At 49.1% G+C, this 15,137-nt stretch overlaps 1 protein-coding gene across 1 annotated transcript in view; it reads left to right on the forward strand.

Moving 5' to 3' along the window:
• LDLRAP1 (low density lipoprotein receptor adaptor protein 1) overlaps positions 1-14,890 on the forward strand; it is a 39,443-nt gene extending 24,553 nt beyond the window's left edge. The window contains exons 5-9 of the mRNA XM_072609370.1: positions 8,046-8,118; positions 8,347-8,427; positions 10,187-10,317; positions 11,292-11,326; positions 13,867-14,890. Coding sequence (XP_072465471.1) covers positions 8,046-8,118; positions 8,347-8,427; positions 10,187-10,317; positions 11,292-11,326; positions 13,867-14,011 — 465 coding nt within the window. The 3' untranslated portion in view covers positions 14,012-14,890. The remainder of the gene's footprint in view (positions 1-8,045; positions 8,119-8,346; positions 8,428-10,186; positions 10,318-11,291; positions 11,327-13,866) is intronic.
• Positions 14,891-15,137: the final 247 nt, after the last annotated feature.

The raw sequence follows: 15,137 nt of genomic DNA on the forward strand, positions 1-15,137 counted from the left end.
TGATCTCATTTTTGCACTTCTACCTCCAGTACCTGGCACCCTGTAGGTGCTTAATAAATGTGTGTTTGTCAGTTGGTTTCATTCTTTAGTAGATGTGGTGAAGAGAGGACAAGACTTGAAGTCAGATCTGAATTCCATTCACATGCGTGCCAGCCTTGGGACCGTGAGTCCTCCTCTGCCTTAGTTTTCCCAACTGCAAAATGGACCTCCCAGACTTGTTATGAGGGTCAGATCTTTGCAAAACCACTGAAGCAGGAGATCTCACACTTTCCTGCGTCACGGACCTTTTCGGCAAGTTTGTGAGATCTGTGGGCCCTTCTTGAAATAATGTGTTTTGTTTTGTTGAATTTATAGTTGACCGGAATGCTGTAACGTTCTGCTAGAGATTAGTGAAAATAAAGATGTGGGGGGTTTTTTCCCATCCAAGCTCATGGACCCATGAGAACAATCCATTGACCCCTGGTGAAGAGCTCTTATTCTAAAGCATTATATAGATCTTAACTGTTAGTATTTTGAAATTCAGAGGAGATACTGTGTAATTCCTTTTGCACTTCTTCCTCAGGGGGAGACCAAGATGGTGTAGCAGTCCCAGGCAGAGCCCTGCTCCTCCCTCCATCCTCCCTCCGTCCATCTCCCCACCACTGTCTGTCTTTCCCTCTCTCCATCTCTCTCTGTTTCCATGTCTTGTGATGCCTGGCTCTGCTGGGATGGGGCCTTGGCACATCTCTTTCACATTTCTGTCCCCAAGCTGAGTCACCAGTGGCCAATTGCTTAGCTTCTGAGATTCTGCTGGCTCAGATTTAAAAATACCAGCTCATTAATCCCCTTTGTTACCCTCATCCTCCCATCCTGTTGTGTGCAGCTGCCCAGGCTTGGGGCCTTGGGGATGGGCTGCAGGTGGGAAGCGGGAATTAGGGTTGAGGGAACAGAGGAAGGGAGCAGGGGCAGGTTTCTCAGAAGCTTGGCTCTTTCTTGGGATGGCCTAGCTTATAACTTGACTAAGAGGAAGGGAAAGATAGACCCAGGAGTGAGTGATTCGGTCCTGTAAGTAGTCAGTGTGTATTAAGCACCTACTATGTGTCAGGCGCTGGGCTGTGGGCTACAAAGAAGGGCACAAAACAGTCTTGTGCCCTGAAGGAGCTCATAATTTGATGGAAGATGGGGGTGGGGGTAGGTCCTAGCCTTATGCATCAGGCCTCAGAGGAGATGAGGGCAGAAAGGAATCAGAGCAAGCATGAAAGCATTGATGGAAACAGAAATGACCGCCCAGCCCTGGCTAAGCAGTCTGCTCCAGAATCTGGGGCCTTTGAATCTGTCTTTATTCGCACAATCTACTCTGAGTTATTCTGAAATTTGATTCAGTTTGTGCATTATCGAGATCCCACTTCTTGGCTTTTCTCTCCCTGCCTCAGCCTTTTAAATTTCATTGCTTTTGCACCTGGAGGACTTTCCAGGATTGATGAGATCTGTGAAACCTCCTCTTTCCCCTCTTTTAGGGCAGCATGGAGTGGCCATGAAGCCTCTCACCATCCAAGCCCAGCTTTCTTGTTACAGACATCTTAAAAAGCAGGGTTTTTGTTTTTGTTTTTTTTTAGTTTATTTCCTTCTTAGAAGGACCTCAGCTCTCTTAGCCTCATTGGAGGAGCAAACAAGTAAGACATAGACTGTCAGAGCCAGAAGATCCCTTAGAACCCAGGATGTCAGAGCTGGGAGGGCCCTTAGAACCCAGGATATCAGAGCTGGGAAGGCCCTTAGAACCCAGGATGTCAGAGCTGGGAGGGCCCTTAGAACCCAGGATGTCAGAGCTGGGAGGGCCCTTAGAACCCAGGATATCAGAGCTGGGAAGGCCCTTAGAACCCAGGATGTCAGAGCTGGGAGGGCTCTTCGAATCCAGAGTGTCAGAGCTGGGCGAAACCTTGGAACAGGGATTGTTAGAACTGGGAGGGATCTTAGGGATCATGTGGTTTGCTCCTTCCACCTCCCACATTTTACAATAAGGCAAAGGGGCCTATACAGTTGAAATGACTTGCCTGAGGTAACACTAAAAATTTGAAGCAGAGCTGAGAATCTATTCCCAGAATCCTAATTCTTTGTCCAGCATTCTTTTCACTCTAAAGAAACAAAGAAATAAACAAACTACAGCTCTCCATTCATCAGTCTCCTCCTGTATGCCAGGCCGTCCAAAACTGCCCCTGCCGTCAGAGAGCTCACACTGTGTAGGGAGAGGCACCAGGCCTGTATCGAGCGGTTGGAGCATCCTTGTTCTGGCTCATGATGTTTAAAGGAGGCCTCACCTTGGGACAGAGAAAAGACGCCTCCCAAGAGAACTTGGCCACCTGGTGTGGCCCCTGCAGACAAATGTATTGAGCTGCCTGTGTTGTTTGGAGATGATGCTCACACGCTGAGGCCTCCCTCAGCACCAAGCAGCCCCTGGCCATGCTGTGCCAAGATAAGGTTCTCTGCAGATTAGCATTGAATTTAGCCTGGCAGCCAGGAAACATCTTGCCATCAGCACCAAGCCTGTCTCTGAGAAGCTAGAGGAGAGTTGAGGAGAGGAGGGGAGAGGGAAGCATGAGGGTGTGTGGGTGGGTGTGGGTGTGGGTTTCCTGGAGAGGCCCCCTCCCTCCCCTCTGCCTTCAGCAAACATTTACTAAGCACCTGGGAGGACCAAGCCTTTGTCTAGGTTCCGTGAATCACTGAGTGATGAATGAGGCACTGTTGCTGGCCTCAGGAAAATGTGACGCATGTTTCTTAAGTAGTTTGAGTGATGTTCCCCATTAGGTAGCCTGTTCAGTTTGCAAAGCACCTTTACATATGGTCTCATTTGACCCTCGTAACAAGGCTTCGAGGTTGGCATTATCGTTGTTCCCATTTAACATGTGAAGAAATTGAGACTGGCAGAGATTTAGTGACTTGCCTTGGGTCGTGTTGTTGAACTGTTTCAGTCGCCTCTGACTCTTCGTGACTTCATTTGGGATTTTCTTGGCAGAGATACTGGAGTGGTTTGCCATTTCCTTTTCCAGCACATTTTACAGATAAGGAAACTGAGGCACACAGAGGTTAAGTGACTTGCTCAGGATCACACAGCTAGTAAGTATCTGAGGCTGGATTTGAACTCATGTCTTTCTGACTCCAGGCCCACCACTCTGTCCACTGTGCCCCCTAACTGCCTGTTACTCTGAGGGCAATGCAGTTGTGTATTTCAGAGGGTCATAGATTAAGAATCAGAAGGAGGTCTAGAGGTAATTTAGACCACCCTGACACCCCTCATTTTATAGATCAGAACCAGAGGCCCACCAGGGTCAGGGGATAAGTAAAATGGGAAGTTCCCTGGGGACAGTACAGGGTCCAACAAGTTCCTGACTTGCAGAAAGCATTTCACAAATGGGGGTTGATGAGTTTCTGGTGGTCAGGTTGGATACTGGGCCTCCTCTGTTCCCCGCCCCCCCCATTTTACAAATGAAGAAACTGAGGTTCTTAGAAATCACTAAAGAAATTACTGAAGTCACATAGCTGGTCAGTAATGGGTCTTCTATCTCAAGGTGTGGCCTGTTTTCCACTCCAGTGGCCACATGCCCTAATAGAAGAAATATGGACCTTGGTATCTGAAGATTCAAACTCAGATTCCTGCTCTGACACCAGCTAGGTAATCTTAGGGTTATGCCTCATAACCCTAGGGCCTCAGTTTGTACAGCTGTAAAATGAGGGTGATGATCTACTATGTCCCTCACAGGGTTATCCTGAGAAAGAAATGAGATATTGTCAGCAAAGGGCTTTGTAAAGCTCCCAGGAGCAATGCGAAGTGACTTCCCCCCATTGTCACTGTGGGCATTGCCCGCCCACCTAACTCTCAGGGTTGCTATGAGAGAAACAGATTTTAAACTGTGAAATCTTTTACATGTGGTAGGACAGGAAGAGGGTCTGGCCCTGCCATTTCATGAGTAACAAGGAATTTCTAGAAGGGGAAATTCTCCCAATTCCTTAGGTTGGTGCCTTCTCTGAATTTGAAAGGGTAAATGAGATACCTGGGCTCACACAGTCAGTATGTGTCAGAGATGGGACGTGAACCCAGGTCTTCTGGGCTTCATGCCTGCTCTCTCCACTGGACCACAGTGCCCTCTCTGTAGATGTGAGAGCCCCTGAGAGGCTGGGCCTTGTAGTGGTGGAGATGAGGTGTGAGATGGCACTGCTCAGTGCCTAGCCCTGCAGCTCAAAGACAGTGGGTGCTTAAGAAATGCTTTCGAATCTCTAAGATCTCTCCCACTCTGGCATTTTCTCTTTTGGGGCAGCCCTCTTCTGGCTCTGACATTCATTGTTTTAAAATCACTTTTGGTTCTCTGATTCTGGGATGCTCTCAAATTTCTTTCCCTTCCAGAGTACAGCCAACTAAAACTTCGTCACCTGTAGGGAAGCCTGGTTTCAGGGTCCCCTCAGGCTTTTAATGGCAGTTGTAGCAGGAGTCAGAGGAGTCATGTACAAAGCTGGCCACTGTCTTTTATTGTGTGGCTTTGGGGAGTCAGTATGCCCCCTCTTTGGCCCTCCATTCATTTCTTTATAAAATGAAAAGATTGGATGAGATGACCTTGAAGGCCCCTTCCTGCCGGATGGCTTATCTGTGACTGGCCTGGCCATCTCTGGGTCTTGGTAACTCTAATTGGCTGGAGGTCAGTCTTTCAAGGGTTGTTTGGAGCGCATGACCATGGTTCTATCTGGGCTGGTCTTATGTGTTGTCCCCTCCTTGCAGAGTGTCTGGGCAGAGTCAGCTCAGACATCCATCTTCCCTCCTCTCCCTACCCCTTCCTGAGCCTTTCCTCTGTCCTCCAAGGTCCATTCTGCAAAACAACATGATTTAATTGAGATACGAATTGTTGTCTATTGCCTTCTTTAAAAAAAGAAATAGAAGTGGTTTTTTTTGTTTTGTTTTTAACATTAAAAATCCCCCAACATGCTGAGTGATTTGTGCCAATTAAACTTCATGAAGTATAAAATCTCATTTGAATGTCTCTGGCATTTACATTTTTGATGGGAATGCGAACACTTTATGGCAAAACTCAAATATGGTAATTAAGTATGAAACTCTTCACAGCTGTTTACAATTTAAGCTGTCACGTTGGAATCAAGTTTAATAGATCCAGTTACCATTGAGAATTGGCCATGAACTAAAAATATGGACTAATTATATATCCGAGTCAGACAGCCCTGCATCTTGGCAAGACTTGGGTGCCCAATGCTAGGTTCCCTACCCCAGCCCCTCCCAGAAAATCAAGAGGGATTGAGGGCTTTCGGTCCCGGTCCCTTTATATCATCTGCAGGTTCTTTTACAAATATTCCCATCTTCCTGCCCAAAGGCTCTGATTCCCCACTGATACCACATCCATAGGTGTGACAGATGTTGAAGTTACAAGAGACATTAAGTCATGGAGATGTCAGCTCTGGAAGGGTTCTTAGCACCTAAAGGGCCTTTAGAACATAGGGTAGTAGAGCTAGAAATGGCCTTTGAACAGCCACGTGTGGTTCCCTCAGGCTGGACCTATGCAAGAAGCAGGGAAGAAGAAAAAGAAACCCTTGGGGGAAGTGTGGGTACCTTTTCTGCCAGGCTAGTGGGGTGGGCATTGGGGCAGTCTGAAGGAAACTTATGAGCCCATGATGAGTGTGCAGAGGCCTGGGAGGACCCTCATAGCTGAGAATGTCTTGAACACAGGATGTCAGAACTGGGAGGGCCTTTAGAACACAGAATGTCAGAGCTGGGAGGGCCCTTAGAACGCAGTGTCAGAGCTGGGAGGGCCCTTAGAACGCAGTGTCAGAGCTGGGAGGACCCTTAGAACACAGCATGTCAGGGTTATGCTTTGGTTGAACTTGAAGTAGACCTCAGGTGTCTTGACTGATCCCAGTCCAGTATTATTGCTCTGCCATGCCACCTCCTTAAAGAAGGGGGCACTGCAGAAGCCAAGGCCAAAAAACCACAGTGAGCAGGAGATAGGTACCCTGAGGCAGTGGCTTTCTTTGGTGAGCAGTAGGAAGTAAGGTCACCAAACATGAATGATTTTGGCCCTTTGCTGCTTCTGGAACCAGGAATTTTGGGTTTCATTTTCTGTTGTGCCTGCTGTTGAGCTGACTGGGTCGTGTGTTTCGTGCCTCATCAGGGAACCCAGATCCTTTCTGAACACTGGCTCTGTGGGAGTCAGCCTGGCAAGAAGGAAACTGGAGGGGGCTGAGCTGATGCCCTCAGGCTTCCCCTGTGGCCTGCACACTTCTCCTTAACTCAGCATTCCCCCCAGCCCTTCATGGTAATCCACCCTCCTCAGCCTTGACTAAGGCACCCGGTCTGTAGCCTCTGGTCTGATGGTTTGGCCCCATCACAACTCTCTCTCTCTCTCTCCCTCCCTCCCTCCCCCTGCCTCTCTCCGCCCCTTCCCCTGCTCCCAGCACTGCCTCACTTGGCAATCCCCAGAAGGAGAAAGCCTTGGTGGGAGCTGTGTCATCCCAGGAAGTCAGCAAAGGCTAGAAAAAGAACTGCCTCATAGGGGAGAAACAAGGCTTCTTTCTGGCAGCCTCTGTTCTTGTTTCTCTCATTTTGTAAAGCACTTTTGCCTTATTCTTTTCTCCTAATCTCCCAGCATCTCTGCCAAGGGATCCCAGCTCCTGCCTCAGCTACAGGCTACAAAAAAAAAAAAAGACCTCTGAGTCTTGGTGGGCTGCAAGCTCATTGTGAGTCAGCAGTGTGTCCAGGAGGGGCCCAGGATCTGAACAAAGAGCTGATAACACCACTTGTTCCTGTCTTTGTCAGACCGCAGCCATCCCCTTGTGTTTCCTTTTGGGGGTCACAGTTCAGGAAGAGGGTTCATGAATTGAGTTCATCTTGGGAGGGGGATCAGAGAATATCCAAGTTGGGGGTGAAGGGGAGACCATGCTACATGAAGATTGGTTAACTAGGCTTCCTTAGGCTGGAGAGGAGCAGTCTTGGAAAGAGAGAGCAAAGGATGCAAAGAGGAAAGGAAGTGAACAAGCATTGAGCACCTACTGTATGCTGGGCACTGTGTCAGACACTTTAAAAATAGTATCTCAATTGATCCTCACAACAGCCCTTGGAGGTAGGTGCTGTTATTATCCGCATTTTACCGATGAGGAAACAGAGGCTGAGGACATTAAGCGGTTTGTGAAGGGGCACATAGCTAGTAGGTGTCTGAGGGTGGATTTGAACTTGGGTCTTCCTGACTCCAGGCCCAGCTCTGTATCCCCTTCCCCCCTTATTGTCTCTTAGGAGGTGAGATGACTGACTGGCTTTCACACATTTGAAGGGTTGTCATGTGGAAGGAAGGGGTAGACTTTTTTTGGTAGCCACAGAGGGCAGGATGTGAAACATTGGTGTGAAATTACTGAAGGTGGATTTCAGTCTGGTTGAGATAATGAACATCTGACCCAAATGGGGTGGGCTACCATAGGAGGTAGTGAATTCCCCACCACTGAGTCCTTCAAGGAAAGGCTGTATAACCATCTTTAGAATTTATTTTCAGAAAAACATTCAGTTAAGCAAAAGAAATCACCCTGTTTGAAACTGTCAGCCCCATTCAGCATCTGTAGGCTACCACCTCTACTGAGAAGAAGGGGGCATGCCTTTCCATCAGTCCTCAATCATAGTTCTGAAGTTTTTCGTTGGAAGTGATGTTCTAGAGGAAATTCCTGTTCCAGGTACAGGTTCCAGGTGCCAGATACTTTCTGACAAGGCTGCACCTTTGAGGTCCTATGATGCTGGATCCTACCAGGATTCTCCCGACGTCATTCCTCTTGACAGCAGTTGCAGGATTAAGGGTAGGGGATGCCTCCCTCAGCCCGGGAGGGCAATCTGACATTTCCTTTGCCAGCCCCTGAGGAGGTTGCCTGTCTACAGAGGCATTTTCTTGGCTGTTAAGGTTCTAGACTGCAGCCCAGGACCTCCTGGCCTCCGTTCCATATTTCAGCCAATGAAACCTAACACATTACTCTAGTCTCTGTTGTGGGGCCTAATCCAGCTGAATGCTTGACTTCTTCCTTTTCATCTCTCACAGGCACAGGCAGTGACCCTCACTGTGGCCCAGGCCTTCAAAGTTGCCTTTGAGTTTTGGCAGGTGTCCAAGGAAGGTGAGTCTTACCTGGGCATGGAAGGAGAGAGCTCATAGGCTCGGTCTTGGCAGCTGACCAGCAAGCATGCCCCCCGCCTCCCATTCCTTGTTCACTCAGCTCCATGAACTCTGTCCTCAGCCCTCCCAGAGAGCCAAAAAATCCTTCCTCCCCTGACACCACTGATAGTCCAGGCCCTTCCCCTGCCTTTTCCTAAGACCCTGACCTCTGTTCCATTGCTGTTTGCAGAGAAAGAGAAACGAGAGAAGGTGAGCTTAGAAGAGGTTGCCTGTGGAACTCAGCTGGATGCTTCCCCTGCACTGAAAGGCCGTGAGTCTGTGGGCTTGGGCAGGGTGGGATCAGGCAGGCGGAGTGCTTCTGGAGAGCTACAGCAAAAATCCAGTTGTGCTCTGAATTCCTTCATTTTGGCCCCTTCCCCTCCCAGCTCTCAATGCACAGTCCACAGATCCTGTGGGGGTCCATGGTTTCTGGGTGCCAGCTGGAGAGGAGCTTTTGTGGGCATGCTGTTCATGGCCTGAAATACTGACGTGCTCTGTGACACTGGACAAACCACTTAACAAATCGCTGACCTTCAGTTTCCTCATCTCTAAAATGGGTGTAAAATGCTGGGAACCATGTTAATCTTAGATAATCATAATACCTGTGTCCAATGCCTTGCTCACAGTGGGTTGTGAGGGTCAGATGAGATCTGGTTTGCTAAGTTTTAAAGGACTGAATAAATGGAACCAGCTATTCTCCATTTATCTGTTGTTCTCATTAATGAGTCACTGCTTTAAGGGTCTAGTGATGAAACAGTAGTTCTGCTGAGGGCAGGAATGGAGCTAAAAGAAGCTACATGTGGCTCCTTCGGGCTGAGCCCAAACAAGAAGCAGGGAAAAGAAAAAGAGGAACCTTTGGGGGGAATGTGAGTACCTTGTCTGCCAGGCTTGTAAGGTAGGCATTGGAGTAGTCCGAAGGAAGCTTGTGAGCTTCTGATGTGTGCTTGGGGGCTGGGAGGTCCCTTAGAACAGGGAATGTCAGAGCTAGGAGGGCGCTTAGAACACAGGATGTCAGAGCTAGGAGGAGACTTTAGAACACAGGATGTCAGAGCTGGGAGGGCCCTTAGAACACAGGATATCAGAGCTGGGAGGGCCCTTAGAACACAGACTGTCAGAGCTGGGAGGGCCCTTAGAACATGGGATGTCAGAGCTGGGAGGGCCTTAGAACACAGCATGTGAGAGCTGGGAGGGCCCTTAGAACACAGGATGTCAGAGCTAGGAGGGGACTTTAGAACACAGGATGTCAGAGCTGGGAGGGCCCTTAGAATACAGGATATCAGAGCTGGGAGGGCCCTTAAAACACAGACTGTCAGAGCTGGGAGGGCCCTTAGAACACAGGATGTCAGAGCTGGGAGGGCCCTTAGAACCCAGGATGTCAGAGCTGGGAGGGCCCTTAGAACACAGGATGTCAGAGCTGGGAGGGCCCTTAGAACACAGGATGTCAGAGCTGGGAGGGCCCTTAGAACATGGGATGTCAGAGCTGGGAGGGCCCTTAGAACATGGGATGTCAGAGCTGGGAGGGCCTTAGAACACAGCATGTGAGAGCTGGGAGGGCCCTTAGAACACGGGATGTCAGAGCTGGGAGGGCCCTTAGAACACAGCATGTGAGAGCTGGGAGGGCCCTTAGAACACAGGATGTCAGAGCTGGGAGGGCCCTTAGAACCCAGGATGTCAGAGCTGGGAGGGCCTTAGAACACAGGATATTAGAGTAGAGCTTGGCAGAAGATCTGGTAGATAGTGTGAGATTGTAAGATGTTGGGGTAAAGGGGAAGGCCAAGACCAAGACTGTTATCTGCTCCTTGGCACTCTGTGACCTTGGGCAGATCCCGGTTCTACATCTCTGGGAAGAGGCAGCCATTGGAGGGGACCTCTGAGGTCCTTCCCAGCTCTGACATCATACCCATATTTTATTCTGAGCTGTCTGGTTGGGTGATGACAGGCCATTCCTTTCTGCATCTGGACACATGGGGACAGTTGAGAGGAGTGGTTCTATCTGCCTAAGCTCTTTTGCTTTGGGGTCTCCTCTGTAGCAATCACCACTGGAAACCTGCTAGACCTGGAGGAAACAGCCAAGGCTCCCCTGTCTACTGTGAGTGCCAATGCCACCAACTTGGATGAGGTGGGGAAGCCTGAGCCCTTAGCCAATAACAACGTGGTCTGGGTAAGTACCGGAAGTGGGAGGCTGCTGAGCCTCATGAGCCCACCTGGACTGTCTAGTCTAACCCAGTCAGAGGCCCTTGCTGCCTGCTCAGACAGCTCCAGCACCTAGCCCTTCCTGGGCTTTGTAGGACATCAGTGTCCTATGTGGGACCCCAGGATGCCTGCGGCAGGGCAGGGAGGTGGGAGGGGTAGACCTCTTGGAACAGAATGTTCCCTCTCTAACAGACTGGCCTCCAAGGTCTTGTACAGAACTGGTCTCCAAGGTCTTGCTGTGTCACTCACAGTTGCTGTAGCTTGTTCTGATCTGCTCATGCCCAGCCTGGCCAGGAAGATTAGCTCCAAAGCCCTTGTCCCTGGCCTAGACCAGGGAAGCTAACCTCCCTGGTTGCCAGAACCCCTTTTTCCCAGTGCTCAGAGGGGAACTTCTGGGGACAAGTATCAGAAATCTGAGAACCCTGACTTCCAGATCCGGTTTGTTCCCTGACTAGTTGTGTCACCCTGGACAGGTCCCCCCACCTCTGCTTCAACATCTTCATCTGTAGAAAAGGTGTTTTTATAATACCGACTTTACAGGTGAGCCAAGATAATTATGTTCAACTCCCTAAACAAGACAAAAAGGCTGGGATAATTGCAGTGACATTTTGGATGATAACCCAGATATTTCGTAAGAACCATAGATTTATAGCTAGAAGGGACTTAGAGGTCAGCTAGTCTCACTCTCTTATTTTACAAGTGGGGAAATTGAGGTCTTAGGTCCCTTGTGACTGTCAGGTATAGGATGTTGACATAGGTTATATGAGGATAGAGGCCTTCGGCCCCAAGTATCCAGGCTGAGGGTGGAATTGGGAGTCCCCTCAGCCTTTAGGCCTACAGCCCCATGACAGTCATTTCCTGCCTCTTCTCATTCTGGAGAGTGTAAGTGAGGTCAGTGGTGGTCAAGGACAGGTCTTAATGCAGACCTTTGTTTTCTTGTAGGAACTGGATGACGGCCTTGATGAAGCCTTCTCAAGGTAACTGAATGGGCACCACCACATTGTGGGGAGCCTAGAAGGCTCCAAACCACAGGGAGCCCTCTTAGGGGAAGATGGGGAGCCCCTCCCTAGATTCATGGCCTGAGAGAGACAGAGGCCAACTGAGGTAGGCAGAACCTGCCCCCTTTCATCAGGAAAAGGGAGAGATGGAAAAGGGGGAGGGAGAGAAAGAAAAAGAGAGAGAGAGAAAAGAGATGGAGGAGGGAGAGAGAAAAAGAGAGAAAAAAGATGGGGAGAGAAAGGAGGGAAGGAGAGAGAGAAAAAAGAGTGGGGAGAAAGAAAGAAAAAAAGAGAGAGGAAAGGAGAGAAGAGAGGGAGAGGAGGACTTCCATCCATTTCCATCAGAGGAGGAGGAAGCCCTGGTTAGTGCAGAAGGATGAGGAGGTATCCCTAGCTGACTGGATAGAATGACCCTTCCTGTGCTCCCTTCTCTCCTCTTCTCCCCTTGGCAGGACACAGACCACATGGCAAGTCCTGAGCCCCCACACCTGGATTCCACATTCGTCCTTAGCATTTATATATGAAGGACCACTTAGGGCCATGGGAATCCCTGGAGGGGGTGGGAGGGAGACAGCCCTGTTTCCCCTCCCCCACTGCTTCCAGTAACAGGAGGGGGAGAACACTAACTCATCCTTGTTCAGTACTTTTTGGTTTACCAGACTCTTGTTTTAACGTCCTATTTTTTGTTGCCATCTCTGGCTTTTATATCCCCATTTCCAAATGGATCTCTCCTCCCTTCTTCCCCAATGTGGAACCATACTTTATAATAAAGAATAAAAAAAGGAAGACACACATCAGCTGAGTAGGTTTCTGCAGCCATAGCCCCCCACCTCTGCCAGCAAAGGAGGGTAACTGTTTTTCTCCTGTTTTTTGTCGACGCAGATGGCCATTGCGTTCATCTTTGTGGTTGTTCCATTCCTGTGGTCATTCTCTAATGTTCTTTTTAAAAATAGAATTTGTTGATATCTTTTGTTTATGTTTTAACATCACCCAGATTTCCCCATGCAGCCCTCCCCTCCCCCACCCACAGAGCCGTCTCTTAGAATAGAGTTTTTTTTAAGGAAAAAGAAAAGAGGAGAAAAAAACATCCCAACCATTCATCCAGTGGAAAAAAATCTGATGTTCTGTGAAGTGCTCTGACCCCCCCCCCCCTGCAAAGGACTGTGTTTTCTCATAGTTCTTGTGTTGGAGTCTGCTTGGTTCGTTATCATTTCACAATATTTGGTTTTGTGGTTTTGAGTCGACTTGTTCTGGCTTTGTTGTCACATGCGTTGTTTGTCTGGCTCGGTCTCCTTCACTTTGCCTCCCTTGCTTAGTATTTCATCCTCTTCACCGTTTTCTTGCAAAAACTAAGAACATTCCCTCCCATTCACGGGCCATCCCCCAATCAATGGGTGTTTACTTTCCCCACCAGTTCTTAGCTACTAAGTACTTTCCCCATTTATGAAATACACTGGTCTAGAGATGTCTTATTTTTACTGATGAGGAACTCGAGGTTCAGAGAATTTAGATGGGTTACCCAGACAGTAATTATTGAGCACACGCACCGCCCCCCCCCCCCCCAACCCCAGGTCTTTGGACTCCAAGGTCCAAGTCATCCCAGGCAGGATATGGGGTAGAGAGAGGCTAGGTGAAGAGACAGCTGACTTGTTTCTTTCATTGGTCTTGACATGGCTTTGTAGAAGGGTCCAGTCATTAGAATCTGTTTCTTTTTCCCCACTCCGTGGACCTGTCTCTCCCCAACCTTCCCATCCCCCACTTCCTCTCTAAGTTCCTACTCTTACTCAGGACATGTCTTAACTCAAGCCCTCTTAGGGAATTGTATAGCAGTCAACACACAGTTCTTACCGCTGGAATAAGGGATCCCTGGCCTTCGAGGCAGGAGGTGGGATTTTGTAACCCAGGCCAGCTCCTAACTAACCCTTGTAACCTTGGACAGAGCTGTAGACTCAGTTTTTTGGTCTATGTAGTGAGCAAGTTGGATTAGATTTAAAAAAAAATTTTTTTCAACTAACAAGTATTTTCTTTCCCTCTCACTTCCTGTAGAAAAAAAGAAAGAAAAGAAAGAAAGGAAGGAAGGGGAAGGGAAAAAAGAAAGAAAAAAATCTCTTGTAACAAATAGAATCCAGTAAAACAAATTCCCCCAGGCTAAAAGAGTTTCTGTCATGGGCCCCCTTAGAGGTCTGGGGGAGTCTCTGAACCCTTTCTCAGAAGAATGTTTTTAAATGCAGAAGAAGAAATATACAGGATTACAAAGGAAACCTGCTGAAACACAGTAATCAGCTTATAAATGCATGGACCCCTAATCAAGAAGGTCCCTCCCAGCTCTGTGTTCTAAGGTCCAAAGGCCCCCAATCTGGTTAAGGCCAACAGCATTTTTAATATGTTTCCCATAGGCCTGGTGGAAGCGGTCAGAGACGGTCTCAGTTCTGTGTCTGTCCTTGTTATTACTACATCTTGTAATGTTCTTCCAGGCCTGCAGGCCCCTGCTCTCACATCGTTCTCTTGGACTTTTCCAGGCTGGCCCAATCACGGACAAATCCTCAGGTCCTGGACATTGGGCTGACGGCCCAGGACATCCAGTATGCCCAGTGCCTCTCCCCCGTGGACTGGGACAAACCGGATTTGGGCACCTCGGAACAGGACGACCTCTTTGGCTTCTGAGCATCCCTCGGGCCAGCGAGGCCAGCAACCACTACGCAAACGGACCAAAGTCATGCTCCTGGGGAAGGGGAGGAGCAGGTTCCCTCGTCCTCAGCACTTCGGCAGCCCCTGTGGCCCTGTCAGCCACTAGACCAAAGGAATTAGTCATGCAGCTCTTTCTTTTTTTTCTTTACAAACCATAGGATGCTTCGAGCCTATTTATTCAGTGGGTTCCCACTCAGACACAGACGTTGAGCGAGTCTCACTGTGTAACATGTACAGTATTATTGCCAGCCTTTTGGCTCCTCTCCAGGGGGAGGCTGGCTTTTCTCTTACCTTTTCCCTTGCTACAAAAGCAGGTCCACTTGGTCTTAACTTGTTCCTTTCCCAAAGAGCCACCTTGGGGCCTTCTCCCATTCTCCTATGGAGAAGAAGGGCTGAGGAGGGCAGGTGGGAGCCCTGCCAGCCTGGGTGAGTGGGCTGTCCTTCCTTCAATGCCAGCTGGGAGCTGGAGGCCAGACTCCTCCCCATGAAACTCCAAGGGCCTCTCTCATCCAAAGACTCAGCAGCTTTGCACTTTAAGAAATGAACCCAAAGTCAGCTCTGAAGATGGCAAAAGGAAGGTGCTGAGTCTGGAGATAGGTGTTAGTTTTCATTCTCAGGATGGGTCAGGGTTTAATCCCCTTGCAGCAGCTTACGCAGAACTGAGAAAAACAGGGTAGCGTGGTGGGCGGAGCTGGTGCTGGGGAGGCTTCCCTGCCACACACACGCTTCATGACCTGGAGCCGAGCCCTTTACCCTTCCTGGACCTCAGTTTCCCCATTCAGCAAAGGGGAGAGGGTTGGACTTCAACTGTAGCATCCTGTGATTCTGCCTTATTAAAAGTTAACTGACCTCTGACTTCTGTCATGCCGTCCCATCACGTTGGTGAGATTTGTCCTGTGACTGGCCTTAGACTTGGCTTCTGCTGGACTCTTCCCTGCTCCCACTGGAGTTGAAAAAAGCAGCCCCTCCTGTCTGCGAATTTTGGCAGCTCTGAGTCCCTTTTCTCACAGTTCTTTGTGGCAGGGAGGTCACTGGTATGAAATTGGTTCCATTGGTATTGACCAGGTCCTCCCTCTTCTGTCTCTGTCCCCCCAGTAAAGAG

The sequence above is a fragment of the Notamacropus eugenii genome, chromosome 5 (assembly GCF_028372415.1).
Source record: "Notamacropus eugenii isolate mMacEug1 chromosome 5, mMacEug1.pri_v2, whole genome shotgun sequence".
Classification (NCBI taxonomy): Eukaryota; Metazoa; Chordata; class Mammalia; order Diprotodontia; family Macropodidae; genus Notamacropus; species Notamacropus eugenii.